The sequence below is a fragment of the Photinus pyralis genome, unplaced genomic scaffold, assembly GCF_008802855.1.
Source record: "Photinus pyralis isolate 1611_PpyrPB1 unplaced genomic scaffold, Ppyr1.3 Ppyr1.4_LG1, whole genome shotgun sequence".
Classification (NCBI taxonomy): domain Eukaryota; kingdom Metazoa; phylum Arthropoda; class Insecta; order Coleoptera; family Lampyridae; genus Photinus; species Photinus pyralis.
In genome coordinates, this window is record NW_022170249.1 from 40,631,474 (window position 1) to 40,648,418 (window position 16,945).

The 16,945-nt window shown below is 35.8% G+C and overlaps 3 protein-coding genes and 1 long non-coding RNA gene across 5 annotated transcripts; 1 reads left to right on the plus strand and 3 right to left on the minus strand.

Annotated features, from left to right (window-relative positions):
- Window positions 1-2,906: 2,906 nt before the first annotated feature.
- LOC116168048 lies at window positions 2,907-5,729 on the minus strand. Of its 2 annotated transcripts, XR_004144702.1 has the most exons (4): window positions 3,474-5,729; window positions 3,326-3,419; window positions 3,115-3,269; window positions 2,907-3,057 (listed from the first exon to the last, which is right to left on the minus strand). It is a non-coding gene; the product is annotated as an uncharacterized LOC116168048 (long non-coding RNA). The 2 variants fall into 2 exon arrangements; XR_004144701.1 differs by having other exon boundaries at window positions 2,907-3,269.
- A 105-nt stretch (window positions 5,730-5,834) lies between these two features.
- LOC116168056 lies at window positions 5,835-6,196 on the plus strand (the record flags this gene model as incomplete). The annotated part of the gene is given in 1 exon segment (XM_031483710.1): window positions 5,835-6,196. A coding segment is annotated over 1 exon segment (129 nt), but the record flags the coding sequence as incomplete, so codon positions are not given.
- Window positions 6,197-11,183: 4,987 nt separating this feature from the next.
- On the minus strand, window positions 11,184-12,298 carry LOC116161238 (transcription factor Adf-1-like). The gene is made up of 4 exons (XM_031474523.1): window positions 12,157-12,298; window positions 11,761-12,096; window positions 11,562-11,687; window positions 11,184-11,458 (listed from the first exon to the last, which is right to left on the minus strand). The coding sequence occupies exons 1-4, from the start codon at window positions 12,296-12,298 to the stop codon at window positions 11,184-11,186; spliced, it is 879 nt and encodes a 292-aa protein (XP_031330383.1).
- Window positions 12,299-14,419: 2,121 nt separating this feature from the next.
- LOC116161248 lies at window positions 14,420-16,644 on the minus strand. Its single transcript, XM_031474533.1, has 2 exons — window positions 15,970-16,644; window positions 14,420-15,911 (listed from the first exon to the last, which is right to left on the minus strand). Exons 1-2 carry the CDS (start codon window positions 16,098-16,100, stop codon window positions 14,420-14,422), a joined length of 1,623 nt encoding a protein of 540 aa, XP_031330393.1. The 5' UTR covers window positions 16,101-16,644.
- Window positions 16,645-16,945: the final 301 nt, after the last annotated feature.

The following is a 16,945-nucleotide window of genomic DNA, read 5'->3' on the forward strand; positions in this document are numbered from 1 at the left end:
AGAATTTTCAGTACATCGTGCGAAATGGCCATCGTCAACTATTAGGTGGAATTTCATAATGCAAATCAACAATTGTACAACCTAGCCGAAATGGCTTTCCAAATTTGGGCTCGTCACGCAAACTTAACGTTTATACATGATCCAAATAATCCAAATATTTTAATTTCAATGCGCAACGGTTATCATACATATTTGACCCATAACGTAAGGTGTCCTCATAATTTAGTGGGCGATGTAATGGCTCATGGTTTTTTACCTGAAAGAGGAGTAAAACGTTTAGAAATTCATTTGCGAACTGATTATGATTGGTATTTAGGAACGGACATGGTACCATCAAATTTAAGCAACTTACTTTTTGTATTAGTACACGAAATTGGACATACATTAGGGATTCAACATTCTGGTGACCCTGCGGCAATCATGAGCGCTGTGTATTATCATCATCTTCATCGCGATAATTCAAATTTAGATTTAACAATGGATGATATGCTGGCTATACAAAATTTGTACGGGGCTAAAGATTATTCACATCGATTACCTTCGGAATCTATTACTTCTACCATCAGTAGTAGTAGTAGTAGTAGTAGTAGTAGTAGTAGTACTAGTAGTCAGAGTAGTATTTCTCATACGCAGTATCATCATCATACACAAAAAACTGCAAGTGCTGATAAAAAACCAGATTTATGTGCCAAAATGAAATTTATTAATACATTTTTGGTGGTGAATGAGAGGCTCTACGTGTTCTACAAAAAATATTTATGGATAATTGCATTAAATAAAAAAGTGTATACAGATCCAATATTAATAACGAATTGGTTAACATGGTTACCGAAGACCTTCAATCAAATTGATGCAATCTATCAACGACCTAGCGGTGAAATTGTTTTATTTATAAATAACGACATCTATATGATGGAATTTCCATCCTTAAGACTGGTACACGGGTATCCCAGAGTGAATACCGTATTAGGTCTGAATGCTGCAGCAAAAATCCACGGTGCACTTAATACTTATACAGGGCGAACATATATTTTTTACAATAAAGACTACGTTATGGAACTTGGTGAATGTACAATGATGGCTAAAAGTCACGGCATACACGTGAAAACTTTCCCAGGGTCACCGGCCAGCTTTGATTCGGTATTACGATTTACAAATGGTCTCATATATTTTTTCGATAAACAGCATGTCTATGAATATGATGAATTTAGCGCTCGATTAGTGAGATCGTTTAAAAAGGATCTTGGTGTTTTTGGTCTATCTTGCCCTCAGGAGACAATTTTGCAACAACTTAAAAACCTTTTAACAAGTTTATTGAGTAAGTCGGATTCAGATGTAAATCTTATAGATGATGATGGCGCCTTCGATAGTGACGATGACTACATTAGCGAATAAAAATTGTAGATGTCTCAGACTGATAAAAGTTGAAAACAAACTCTCAAAATGTAGTTTCGTGTTGAACGTCAGACTAAACGTTGTTGATCTAAAAATGGATAATATAAATCGTGCAATAAAAAATTTTACAACTCTTGAGAATATGTCAAAAGAAGAAATTCTTGACATACCAATTGAATATTTGAAAAAACATGCTCAAACACAGTTGGGACAATATTTTGATAAGTTACCTGACGAATATAAACGTCAACTTTTTAATTATCAATTTTGCTATAAACATTATTGGAATAATAGATATGAAATACAAATTGATGGTCCTGCGTCACAAATGATTAATTGTCAAGAGTGTATTCGAGAGAGGGTGGGAAAGGTTCAAAAGAAATCAAAACATTTAAGTAAACTTCAGTATTAAAAGTGCAGTGCATGAACAATGTCACATCAACAAGTTTTTCCACAAGAAAAAATTAACGAATTCTTAAATAGATCAAAATCGCGAAAAGTGCCACTATTTATGGATGTTGAAGAAGAATCATCATCACCAACACCTCTAACACCACCACCACAATCATCACCAAAATCAACAGTTTCAACCGTTAGCGATGGGGGTATCACAAAAACGTGTTGGAATAATATTTATGGTCTTGATTTCAACGAAATATCAACACAAACATCAGAAGTAGAAGATAATTATACGTTTATGAACCATACAGATGAATTAATTTCACCTCTCATTTATAAATATGACAGTAATGGAAACGGCTGTGAAAAAATTCTATCGATTGGATATAGTTTATGGAAGGATGCAGCTCCTATTGTACGAATAGGATGTTCAAAATGTTGTGGTTTTATTGATTTTACACCTCCAGAATGGTATAATCTTACTCAACTTTCAACTTTCATCGACGAAGATGATGAAGTTGTCAATTATCGTGAAATGGATAGTGCAATATACCATAATCCCAAAGCTAGATCTTTACACTACGGTGATGGAGAATTTCGTTGTTCTGTGGAAGTAGAAAGTTTTATCAAATTGTTTCGTTTGAAACATATGGTTAATTACTATCTTGAAATGTTAACTTCGTATAATTTCAATATATTTTATCAACGATTCATCGATTTAATAGCCGAATATGTCGATGCAACGTCATCAAATGATCTTATAAATACAGCGTTTTCAATTCTGAATCCATCACTCAATATTAATTCGTTCAACATATTGTGCATCCTTGAAATATTGCATAGATATCCGGGAGAAGTTATTGACAAGGTACATAAATCGCGAAATCATCAAATTTTACAACAACAAAATTTATGGACCGCAGCTGCAAAATGAAAAGGACACTGCTACTTTCGCGCATTCGCATGTTCATCTAATTAAATCAATTCTTCTTCTTCCTTCTTCTTCAGGTTGATATCTCACAAAATAAAAAATGATAACTCAAATATATTTTATTAAATAACATAACAGTAGGTAAAACCTCCAATTTAACAAAAACAATTTCTTGGGGTAGACATACGTCGTCTGTAATAATAAAACAGGTCTCATATACATACATATGTCACAAAATAAAAAAAGATAACTCAAATATATTTTTTATTAAATAACAGTAGGTAAAACCTCCAATTTAGCAAAAACAATTTCTTGGGGTGGACATACGTCGTCTGTAATAATAAAAGCAAACATAATTATTGAAACAAAAAAATTGTTACCTTACTTACGGTCCTACCCTGCAAAAAATTGTTGTTGAGCTCCTGCATTTTGTCTCAAACACCCAAATAAAATGATCCCCAAAAAATGGCTCTAAGAACAATAAATTGTGCTCGGTCTCATCGTAGACTAGATTATGTGCACATGGGCAAAGCACTGTATATCCCTGTAAATATGACCATTAGTTATGATTACAATTACTTGAAAAGCACTATTACTTACCGATGGTACATACCGACAAATCACTGAAAAGAGCCACTCGCATTTATTCATAGGCACAGTAATTTCGTTTATAGTTGACATTTTTTCTTAATACCTATGGAGAGTAAAATTTGAATGATATTGACTAAACTACGTTGCATATTTATACCTATTTCATTTTGATAACGTTTTATTTTTCTGTTGTAAAACCTCAATGTTATAAATATTTGCTTCAGCAACATTGTAAATTTTTCCATCTGTAGACCACAATCTCGAAATCTGTATCGAAAACTTGCAACAAATATTGTACTACATCGATAACACTACAACCATTGAAGGATTATAGTAAACCACAAACACATGTGTTTGTCTTATCAACAGAACCGCAAGACGTTTTATTTCTAACGCTATGTTACTAAGATAACATCTAAAAATAAATCTCAACCGCAAACGACTACTACTAAGTTATACATTTTATGAAGTACGCCGCTTGTGTTACTAAGCATGATTCTAAAATTAGAAATTTGTTTTTACCTACCTACCCCTTATCTACAACCCCCCTAAAAGACATCTACTACCCCTACACACATATACAACCCCGAAAAAAACACCGCAATCAAGTACGCCGCTTTTGTGTTACTAAGCATGATTCTAAAATTAGAAATTTGTTTTTACCTACTACCCCTTAACACACAACCCCCCTAAAACACATCCACTACCCCTACACACATATACAACCCCTCAAACCTCGAAAAAAACACCGCTATCAAGACCGATCCAAAAAGTGAGTTTTTGTCACTGAAATGAACCCATACTTTAGCATTGCGCTTATGGAGATTTACATTGTGCCAGAACTCTCCTTGTTTAACTACTGACGATGATGATGGGAAAGTTATGGAACATTGTTATCGAACCGGAAACTTCAACGGCGCTTCACATAATTCGTGCAACCTTAATTTTAAAGATTTACCCATTATCCCAGTAATTTTCAATTTCACACAAACGATTGAAAGCCATATATTATTACGATGCAACCATAATTAATGTAAACTTGAAACCTCCCCCACCTCTTCCTCGTTCCTAGTCGACTGGTACTAGTTGAATTTTTTTGGAAGATCATTATGTAAACCATGCACAACAATCCCCATTCTTTTATATTTACCATTCAAAATTGTAAGAGCATCATCATCATCATCATCATCGATTTCCCGCACCATTCGTTGAGGTAGAAATATGGAAACATTACCATCCTCCTCAAGCTCGCAGACAATTCCTCTTCCATAATGGTTCATTATTGATTTGTGTTTTTTAATTGTATATAGTTTCCCAATTTCCATTTCCTCAATTTTCAAAACTTTCCTTTCTTGGAGCATGCCGGCAGAATTAATGTTCTTCAAAATTTTGTTGAAATCCATATTATTTATTTTTTTGTAATTTACACGACTGATTACAATCAAAGTAGATCTTCAAAACTAATAACCTGACCATATTTTCACATTTTATATTCTCAGCACCATTCCTTGATGAATGTCAAATTTCTCGAATCCTCGCACGTCAACATGAAACCGCGCGCCGACGTCAACAGAAAACCGCGACATCCGTTTGCGATAACATGAAACCGCGACATCCGTTTGCGTCAACAGAAAACCACGGTGACATAAAAATTGATAAGCGTTAGAGTATATAATTAACTCTTCTAACGACTTCTATATTTGCGTGTGTGTGGGGTGTGTTGAAGTGTTTATAAAAATGTCAGAGAATGGTGCTGAAGTATTATTAACTCTATCTGCAATTGATGGTCATAGACAAACAATCGAAATAAATCAAGAAGAGGAAATTGTGCTACTGCCATATACTACAGATTTTGAATTTGTAAAAGAACGTGCAGGTTATACGAAATTCATTTTTTTAAATCAACCTAGGAGCTTAAAACAAATTTGTGGAATTACACTTTTAAACAAGTTTAAATTACAATCTTTTGAAACATCAAACATATACGGTCATATTATCACGCCGAACATTTTATTAGAATATTTACAAAGATTGTGGTTAGAACGGGTAGTAAAAATTATGTATAAAACAACTGTGCGTGAAACACTAACATTAAAATTTTTGAAAAAAGTTATGTTAAACTGGCGCCTGTGTTCAATAATTCATCGCTTCTAGTTGAAGTTTGCGATTTTGTTAGGTCTAGACACATAAAGCCTCACGAATATTTTGAAATAATTCGTCCCACATCAATATGTAACCATCCATGGATAATGCCACCACCACCACCACAGTCAACAAAACTCAAGCCTACAGCATCATGGTACTCGTTGTCATCCCTGACGGCCGCATCATCATCATCGCTGTTTAACAATGTAATAGTGACACTGAAGAAGAAGAAGAAGAAGAAGAAGAAGAAGAAGGCAATGAAGCTGCTTCTGCTGCTGCGGGCTGTAAAAAGTACGATAAAGAACGTGAAATTGACTGTATTCGCAGAGTTCAAGAATTTATTATGAACATTGAATATGATAAACTTAATATCATTCTACAACCTGAGTTGGAACTAAGTGATTTACCTCATTATAGCTCTTATTGTCATATTAATAAAGATCCACTCAAAATCGATCTGTTAGAATTTGATAACTATCTACTTTGCAGTGGACTATACTAGGCTTAATGTTTTATGTCTAATACTGTAAATACTTCAGCATCATTCTCTAACATTTTTTATATTTTGTTTAAGACCCTTGCATCATTCTCTAACATTTGTTTAAGACGCTTAATGTTTTATGTATTGTAATTAATAAATGTGTACGAATACTTATACACAATTTTATTTAATAAATTGTTATAACATTCCTATAAACAATTTCTCTATATATTGCAGAATCGTCGTCGTCGTCGTCGTTGCTTCTCCTTCCTATTCCTATATACAATTCTGTACATTGTAGATGCAGATTCGTCTGGAAAAAGAATTATATTACATTTATAACTAAGACACGCTAAAGAGAATTACAATTGTAAATAATTTTCAACAACAAGCACAAAACAACAACTTACGGTCCTACTCTGCAGTAGGCAACACCACTTCCTTCGGGCAAACTGTTCGTAAACACCCATCTAAAATAATCCCCGAAGAAAGGTTCCATGTATAGGAGTAGATCTCTGTGCTCATTATAGTGGATATTGTGAGCACACGGGCACAATAAAATATACCCCTGCAAAATTATAAATTATTATTAATTTTCAAAAGCATAATATAGTTTTCTTACCTCAGGCACAAATTGATGCACCTGCAGATGCCACCACTGGCATTTTGTCAAGTTTAGTGCCATTGTATGTAAGCGCGACTTTTATAATTAACATTAGAAATTGTCTTTTATAGGAGAAAATCGCGGATGCATACATCCCTTATTGATAAAAAGGATTAATAATCCGCAATAATGTCATCAATTGTGGATATTACACGCATTTTACTCATCATTTTCTCATAACAAATCGTCACTTACAGAATGATGCGTAATGTGTCAACAGGAAAACCTCAAAAGTATCACATACTTGCATACTATACACGAAATCACTCATCTCTAGATAAGAAATACATTGCACTTATGAAGATTTTCGCAACTTTGTACACAAAATCTCATCCCATAACAAATACATTTACACTCGCGCTCTACTAAAATAACAGAAACTAAAATTAGAAATCGCGCGCTGGCCAATTTTTTCTTACTACCCCTTAACACACAACCACCCTCATATCTACTACCCACTAAACACATCTGCAACCACCCCCAAACACAATCTACCACCCCACAAAAAAAAACACCGCAGACCCGTCTCGTCTTACTAAGACATCTCAAAATTTATTTTTCTTACTACCCTCATCAACAACCACCCCCCATACATCTACTAACCCCTAAACACACATCTACAACCCCACAAAAAACACCGCAATCAAGACCGATCCAAAAAGTGAGTTTTTGTCACTGAAATCTCCCATAAGAAATACATTGCGCTTATGGAGATTTACATTGTGCCAGAACTCTCCTTGTTTAACTACTGTCTGGCTTCAAGCCACGGAGTTTTTGTGGTGGTTTAACAATTTAAACGTGCCTAATCTAGAGATGTGCCAAACCGTGATTTCATAGTCACAGTGATGTGTGACTGCTCCGGACCAATCACTGTGACCGGAACCAGTGACTTTGTAACAGTGATAGGATTGGAAATTGTGCTAGTCTAGTCATTGACTTGACTCACAGTTCGCAATTCGCAGGCAAAACAGCATGAACACCAAAGAGCGGTAATTAATTTTAATGATAGCGCTCCCACGCCAAGGCCAACACATCAAACACGGCTGACGCTTCGGAATCTTAAAACTGTAGCAAGAAAATAAAATATAAATAAACGTATTTCTTATATCTCCGTTTCTTATCTGAAATCTGACGATAATGCACAATTGCACGTTCCACGTTCAGAATTTACATTTTACAAGATTTAGCGACCCACCAGTTCAGCTTCAGTTTATATTTTAAATGCAAAAGGTGCTCCCAGTTTTCAGATTCAGTTATTTGATAATTCGATTGCCGTTCATTTATTCCTTTTATGTTTATGTGGCGCAATGGACGCGAAAAAGAAAACTAGTAAAGTATGGCAATTTTTTACCCCCATTGACGGAAATTTTGCAAAATGTGACATCTGTAAACAAACATTGTCTTACAAGACTTCTGTATCTAATCTAAAACGACATTTAGAAAGAAAGCACCCAACTGTTAAATTCGATGTAGTAGATCCAGTTGCAAATGATGTAAGTTACAATGGAATGTACAATAAACCGTGCATCCTTAATAATTAAATTTCCTATCGAATTGTAGAATGCAAAAGTTCAGGAGGCACCAGAAGAAACACCAACTACTGCTACTACAGCCGAACAAACTCCACGGCATGTTCCAAAACTTCATTCAACGACAACCGTACAGCAAAGAATGACTAGTTTTATTCCAAAAAAGATTTCCCAGTTGACAAAGAAACAAATAGGTGATGCTTTACTTCAATTATTTATAACAGATTTCCAACCGTTTAGTATTGTAGAGGACAAGGGATTTAGAGCTTTCGTCAAGAAGCTGAATCCAAATTACGACTTGCATTCTCGTAAAACTATATCAAAAACTCTAATTCCTTTTATGTACGAGAAGTGTAAGACTGTTACCAAAGACGTCACTTCGGGAGTAAGGAAAGCATGTATCACAACGGACTGCTGGAGTTCAAGAAACAACGACATTTTATGGCGGTAACTGCGCATTTTATTGATGCAGATTTCAAACCTCACTCAGTGCTTCTAGAGTGTGCAATTTTTCCTGAAAGCCACACATCTGTGAATTTGGCAGAGGCACTTAACAGAATAGTGTCACGTCTAGGGGGTAGCTCTATGCATACGAGAGGTGACGTGACTATAATTGGGGATCGTAGTTACAGATAGAGAATTGCATTGTTTAAAGGTTTATTGTTTATCTGTAAGCTGAAGCAAATATTACAAAATCTTACCTTTGCATTCTGGTAGGAAGATTATAACTATTGTATGGCACTGTGTACTACCGACCGTCCGCTTAGCAATCCTCATCTGCTATTTAACTCTTCATACTCTTGGCGTCATATCCTCCTGACAACACCCTATGGTGAGCAAAGCACTAACACGTGCAGAACCTTGATCATCCACAGAATCCTGTCAGTGGTTAGAAATTCTCATTACACAATTACGTGATTGCATAGTACAAGGCTATTTTACCAATATCGGGAGGAAGATGACTACTTAGATTTTGAGTTTAGCTCCATGAGTAATTTGTTCTCGATTTATAATTATGTAGTCATTAAAAATTGGATAAATTCATTCATTGATTTTCTACTGTGTGACAACAATTTAATCAATTTTAAAAGAAAACTTACTGGTGGCACGTACTCCTGCACGTAATTATACAACCACCGAGTAGTCTATTCGTAACATTGTATTTATTAATATAAGTATAAAAATTGTACAGTTAGTTAGTTATATACAGTTATAGCATGGCTGTTGGTACCTCCTGAAAGTAGTAATGATTAGATTTACAACTCTTAACTATAGTCACTTACGGCCCTACTCGAGCGTCCACCAAGCCTCGTCCCTCAGGCTCATTGTTGTTATTGGCAAATAGCCAAATGTAATGGTCTGCAAAGAACGGCTCGATAAATAAGAGCACGTGCCGCCGCTCGTTGTATTGTAAGGTGTGTGCGCATGGGCACATAAATCTATAACCCTATTATTACAATAGCAATCATTTAATCAATTTTAAAAGAAAACTTAGTGCTTGTCCACAATGGACATAAGCGTTACAAAAACATAACAGATACATAAAACATAATATTGGCATAAGACATAATTTTACGCAGGTGGAGAAACTGTTCACAGTGACCGTAAGATTATAATTATCTGCGTAGGCGCAAATCCGAAATTTAAACTCGGCAAAACGTCAAGAACATAGTGTGGTGTATATTGTGTGTGTCACTGAGATGGAAATTTCATCGGTTTTATTGCTTTTGCTGTTAAGAAGACAGAGAGACAAAGTTGTTACACAACAAAAACGGCGCTGGTGGGTCAGACCTATAAATCGAGACCGAGAGAAAAGGGGAGAATTTAAGCGATTGTATCTAGAAATGAAGCTGCATGATGAAGAATGGTTTTTTTCATACACCAGGATGACTCCAGCATTATTCGATCATCTATTATCCTTAGTCGGTCCTAATTTGCTGAAGAAAAGTATTCGAAAGTCCTTAAGTCCAAGTCAACGACTACTGATCACTTTGAGGTACGTAAATACCCTTTTACATTTTTTAAAGAATACCTATATTATTTGCGTATTCTATGCAGATTTGTAGCTACTGGAGATAGCTACTTTTCAATTGCCAACAGCTACCATATCGGAAAATCAACGGTTTGTGTAGTCATACAGGAAGTACTAGAAGTATTATGGAATGTACTATCTCCAATCGTATTGTCAGAACCAACTGATGCAAATTTAAAAAAAATTGCTGGCGATTACTGGAAAATCTGGAACATGCCACACTGCATTGGGAGTATCGATGGGAAACATATACGAGTAACCGCCCCTGCTAAAAGTGGTTCGTTATTTTACAACTACAAGGGCTTCTTTAGCGTGATTTTGATGGGAGTTAGCGATGCCGACTACAACTTTATATACGTGGACATTGGAGCCTATGGATCCATTAGTGATGGAGGCGTTTTTAGTTCATCCACATTTGGACAAAGATTATCAAATGGAACAATGCCTTTACCAGGACGAGATGTATTGCCTGGTAGAAATGAGTTGATGGGATATTTTTTTGTCGGTGATGCGGCGTTTCCATTGTGCGAAAATTTAATGCGTCCATTTTCGGGAAAAATGCTGAATGTGTTGAAAGCAGTATTTAATTATAGGTTATCGCGAGCACGACGTGTAATTGAAAATACGTTTGGCATATTAGTTGCAAGATGGAGAATTTTTCACCGAGCAATCTGTGCATCACCTGGCACAGCGGACAGCATAATAAAGGCCACTGTATGCTTGCATAATTTTATAAGACGCTCGCTACCAGCACGGGACCGCTATTCCCCACCGAATTATGTGGACAATGAAGATGTTTTGGGACGGTGGAGGCAGGAAGTAGAAGGTTGCAGCCTAGAACCATGTCCTAGACTGGGCAGCAATAATGCCTCATTTACTACGAATCAAATGAGGAATAATCTAGCTAAATATTTTTTGACGCCTGCGGGTTTTAAACAGGGACAAATTGAATATGTTAAACGGACATAGCTTAATAATTTTAATTTTGTTCAATGGTTATAATTTGAATACATAATTTAATAATTGTCCTCTGAATAAATTAGCTCTACAATTTTTCGTTTTAATTCCCTCCTCTTGGAGGTATTCTTAATTCGGGACAGTTCAGTAGCCACCAACTCTCCAAAAGCGGACTCTTCACAGACTTTTCTGTTGTTAAGAGTTTGCAGTGTGTCCAGAATGCACGTATCAACTGCATTCGACATTTTTAGAAGATTCTTCGGAGTGTTTTCGAGGCGCTTGGTTGACGGCGTCTCCACCAGCCGCTTGGTAGACGTGGAAGGGCGTATCACTTCTGTAAAATAAATTAATGATATTTAATTAATTTAAATAAATAAAATTATATGAATAAGTAAGTAAATGTAACGTTAACACAGTTTACTTAGGTAGGTACATACCATCAGGAAGGAGGTCAGCAGGTATATCCGCACGCTCGCGTGCCTGTGATATGTTTTTACTTTTCTTCATAATACCCCTCACCGGCTGTGTTGGTACAGAAGATGGGATTGTTGCAAATGGTATTTCTCGCGAATTTGCATTTAAATCAGTAACAAATTTAGACATAAAGTCGTAAATAGGGAAAGTGAAGTAACATACCATCTGCAGCCTGCATATTATATTGAGGCTGAGATTCAACCAATAATATGCCGTTACTGTGCGATTCGACGTCACTACCACCATCCATTGATGAAACTGATGCTTGGCTGTTTAGCATATCTTGTGTGGACAACTTAGTTTCTAAGCCTGAACATTTGTTCATATTAGAGCTCCTTCGTCTTTCAGTGATGAACTCGTTCAAGAACGACAAGTCATCGTACCAAGCCCAATTTGTACGCTCCCCAGCTGCACTGCCGCTAGGGATAATTTTGATCTTTTTTCTTTCGCGTCCAAATCGATCCTTCAACGACTTCCACAATTTCACGATTTGAGGAACTGCACAAAAATAATAAGAATCGTGTGTCTGAATCACAGTAAATGAAAATTTAAACCTACCAGTAGAATTAAGCGTATCCGCTATTTCCTTCCACGCGTTCTCCTTCAGGACAAGGTCCTTATATCTTTTGTCCCCTTTATTAAATAAATAGGGTTTTAATCGCACCAAACTAATTAGTAATTCGACGTCTATATTTTCCATGTCGGGTTGGATAATCAAAGAATAACGCACGAACGACCAAACCACACCAAACTATGAAATAATCCGCCAAAAACTATGTACCAATTTCAAAATTACCAGATTATGTTGGCAGAAGAGATGTCATCAACGTTAGACGTATAGTAACTGAAATGTCAAACCAACAGCGCAGTGCTGCATCTTTGTACCCAACAGAAATACACCTAATTCCACTAGATTTTTCATAAAACCTACGTAAAGTTGAAACCGACCCAACTTTATGTATTTTTATGTACCGTTTCGGTACGACATAAAAGATACGCAAACATTTACAAAAAAATAAAAATTATGTAATCATTGTGAACACATACGTTGGTTTGCTACTATTCAACATTATGAATTATGTATCTGTTATGTTTTTGTTACGCTTATGTCCATTGTGAACAAGCACTTACTGGTGGCACGTACTCCTGCACGTAATTATACAACCACTGACATTTGGACTCCATTATTACTATTGAATATTATCGGTTATGAATTGCATTTATATGCAATAACTCGCATTGAATTTCTCACATCACCTTCTTTTTATCACTCCTACACTACTATCGGAGTAAAATGTAGTCTTTAATTTTGAATGTTGTGTTTAGCTTTGCAACTTTATTTTTGACATACGCCCATATCAATTCAAGGGGGTTGAACTCACAATGGGCTACTGTAAGCCATAAAAGCTTCACTTTAACCTGTCGAACATCGTTTACCACTTTCTCCAGAAAAGACTGTTTTTTGTAATTGTACATGCGAGATAATTGCAAAAGTGAAGGCCTTGTCATTTGATCGAATGTATCGAAGTATTCTGGTACCTGAACTTTTCGCTTATTTAACCATTCAATTATGTCTGCTTTTCTCCATGCAGTTGTTAGGTTTCGAAATTCAGGATTCAACATTGTATGGTAAGGTGCTTGATCAAGTACAATAACTGACTTATCGGGAATCACCCCCAAGACATATCGTAACCATTCCTCAAAATGCTGTTTATTCATTTCGTCATGATCTCTGTAATTGGGCACATGCCTGTTGAGGGCCCAGAATAAGAGAGGGATAATAAATAAATAAATAAATAAATAATCTGCTGACCCTTTCTTCCCAATGAAGCATTTGCTACATCCTGGTAAAAAACAGTTTTCGTTGCCGATGTCAAGTATAATGATCCGTTGCCCAGCTCCAGAAGGTCGTTTGATTCCACCCCTGTACCCATTGATTTCTTGAATGGTTCCTCGATATTGGTCAAAGCTGTCGCGGTTTTCCGGGATTATATATTCCACCCAACTAAATTTTTTTGAATGGTTTGCGCCACACCATGTTTCGTCTGTAAAAAATAGATTCCAACCCGTTTCTCTATATCTTTTGATGGCGTATAGATATTCGGCTCTTTTAGCAGCTATTGCATTCACTTCCATTAAAATAGGCCTGTTCTCCAATTTGCGATAGATAAAATTCATATCTTTTACCCCTTTTGTTACTGTGGTGCTGCACACTTGCGGAAAATCTGGACACTCATCTTTCAGTCGTTGATAGAGTTCGGCTATGGTTGGAAACCGTTTTTCCATATAAAAATGTAATATTTGTCGTCTTATAACGCCCTTCATAAAATCATCGATCTCTATTTTAGGTCTACCACTTTTTGGTTTTGGTCCTGAAACTATACCACTGATACTTGCTTCATTGGACACCCTTTGAACTGTTTTTTCGCTAATTCCCAAGCATTGCGCAGTTCGTTTTGTTACTTGATTGAGCCGAACTCGACCTACACCTAGTGTTGTAAAATTCCCGTAATTTATTTATTGTTGCGAATATTCGGGAATTTTTGAGAATATTTGAGAATTTTGGAGAATTTATGGTAATATTCATTTTTTACAAAATATACCATATTCTATAGTAATTACAATATACCTAAGAGTGAATCAATCTTTTAGTAATGTTATGTTTTTTAAAAACAAAAAAATGCATCCGATTTTTATATTGTTTATTTAAGATATATAGGTAATACAAACAGAAACAATATATAAAAGTGAAAAACTTAAAAAAACTCCACAAAACTCTAAAACTAAAACATTCATTCTAAGAAAATAGAATTTTTCATTTTCATTTTTGCTTAGAATCCGAATCATCTAGATCAGAAAACTCTTCAGCACCAATACTAGAATTTGAATCATGAATAGAAATTTCACATTCATTTTCAGAATCTGATTCCGAATCAGAATCGGACTCTAATGGAACTGTTGGAATAGACTTTGAAGTATTTCTTTCTTCTTCTTTGGAAGTTGAAGGTTCATTGACTAGGCTAATAGTTGGTGCTGATTTTTCTCCAAGTAATAATACATTTGGAATAGGATTGTCATAAACATAATTAAAATTATAACTGGTTTCTCCGTCTAACAACTTCGAGTTATGAGAGACATAAAGCAGTTTTCCAGCTCTCTCGGAAGTCAGCAAGTTCCTTCTTTTACAGTGCAAAACCGAGTATGTGCTAAATGACCTTTCGGTTGCTGCAGAAGACGGCGAGAGTCCTATAATAGCGACCGCCAAATCCTTTAGATTTGTTTTGTTGCATATGCCTTGCCACCAGGCAATACTATCAGTATTTGATGCGACTTGCCACACAAAGTCCACACTCCACATGTCCGATTTTGCTAGATAATTAGTTAATTCCACGCAAATAGTTTGTTTGTGCTGTTGAAACTGCGGATGGTTAGATAATGTTGAATCTATGAACTGCATTGCAGTTACATGTTGCTCATTGCTCAACTCTTGTCCACAGTAATGTGGATCAAGTAAATAGGCAGACAAATGTATAGGCTTTAACATCATACATTTTCGCTTTTCAAATAATGTAATTAACTCCTTTTCTTCAGAAGAAGAAACTGGTAATGCTTTTACATTCGTTTTTATGCATGCATCTATTTCAGCCACCGCCACATAAACTTGTGACATCTTAGCAGAATCTCCTTCCAGTAAAGTAATCCATTTTACAATGGGTTCTAATATACTTTTAATTTTCTCCAACCTAATCCAGAAAACATCGTTGTCCAGAATATGATGCCTAGTAGTTTTTGACAACTTGATTCCTTCACCGTCCTGGCTTATTACAAGAAGTTGCAGAGCTTGTTTAGTAATTAAGAGGCTATTCAAACAATATAAGATGGATCCCCATCTTGTTTTCACAGGCAATTTTAAACTAGTTACTTTACCATACTTTTCAATTTGAATTTTATTGAAAGTTGCCTGATTTATATGCGACCCCCTTATTTCATTAATAAGTGCTCGACATGAAGACTCCACATTCTTTAAAGACTGTAGCTTCATGATATCTTCCACTAAGAGATTGATGGTGTGGGCCGCGCAGGAATATCCAGTTACGTACGGATATTTCGTAGTCACAATTTTTTTTGCCTTCTCCATGGCAGTGGCATTGTCAGAAACAACAGCGAAAATTTTTTCCTCACCGACTTCCGCAATACATTTCAATAATTCTTCGGCTATGTACTCTCCCGTGTGACGTTCCGCGCCAGTTGTCATTGTTTTAAAGAGAACCGGTTTTGGTGTTGTAACAATAAAGTTTATTACGGCCTCATTTCTAAAATTTCATAATTGTTGTTAATTTATGGTGGTTTAAAAACGAAATGTTTACAAACCTAATATTTGACCATCCGTCGCACTGAATCGCAACTGTAGAGGCTTGTTTAATTTTTGCATATACATCAAATTTTATAGATTCGTACTCGTCATTCAGAAGTTTATTTGATATCTGATATCTGGATGGCATTTGGTAGGATGGTCGTATAGACTTGAAGAAATTTTGCCAGTAAGAATTTTCTATCAATACGAAGTGGACAGCCAGAACAGTAAATTGCTTTTGCTAGTTTTCTATCTAGTTGTTTCTTGGTATTGTCATCGATAGAATCAACAAAATTCCTTAAAATACTACTTTCTGTGGTTACAGACGACCCAGAATAAGATCTATCTGAACTTGCATCAATTTCTGAAATTGTTTAATAATATTGCGTTGCGTCATCTCATACCCGCAATCGCGTAAAGTTGATTAAACTCACCTGTGGAATGCGATGCCCTTGATGACGAGCGCGAATATTGCAATTCAAACGACTTCTTAATGTGCGGGGGGCATTTGGCACATTTTTTCAAATGAGATTGCATTCGTGTGGCATTTTTTGTATACGACATACCACAAAATATACACAAAAAATTACTTTTACCATTTCTGTCAACCTCTTTGAAATATGACCATATACGGCCTTTGTATTTCGGCATTTCAGTTACAAGTTGTCTCAATTCACAAAGTACCTAAACTAATCCGCTCCGCACTACTAAAAGTGCACTACTGTTCACCAGTTCACCTTACAGATACTAGCACTGAATGCACGTGTTCGCGAAACCTCGTGAAATCGCGAAATCAGCTGCAAGTATAAAATGGAAGTTTCCGAAGAATGTTCTTGTAAAGTTCTCGAGAATTTACGGGAAATATTCGCTGCTTAAATTTCCTGTGTGCGAATATTCGTTCTTAGCAATGCGAATATTCTCGAATATTTCCGGAAATATTTCAAAATTCGCTTGGAAATATTCGCGCCTCACAACACTACCTACACCATTCAT

Bases quoted from the DNA above. Each gene is read 5' to 3' on its own strand.
- LOC116161248 (XM_031474533.1), bottom strand. From the start codon at position 16,100: ATGCCATCCAGATATCAGATATCAAATAAACTTCTGAATGACGAGTAC. The intron at 15,912-15,969 runs GTTTGTAAACAT...ATGAAATTTTAG, and splicing joins GACGGATGGTCAAATATTAG to AAATGAGGCCGTAATAAACT.
- LOC116161238 (XM_031474523.1), bottom strand. From the start codon at position 12,298: ATGGAAAATATAGACGTCGAATTACTAATTAGTTTGGTGCGATTAAAA. The intron at 12,097-12,156 runs GTAGGTTTAAAT...ATTTTTGTGCAG, and splicing joins GGATACGCTTAATTCTACTG to TTCCTCAAATCGTGAAATTG. The intron at 11,459-11,561 runs GTATGTACCTAC...TTTATTTTACAG, and splicing joins TGCTGACCTCCTTCCTGATG to AAGTGATACGCCCTTCCACG.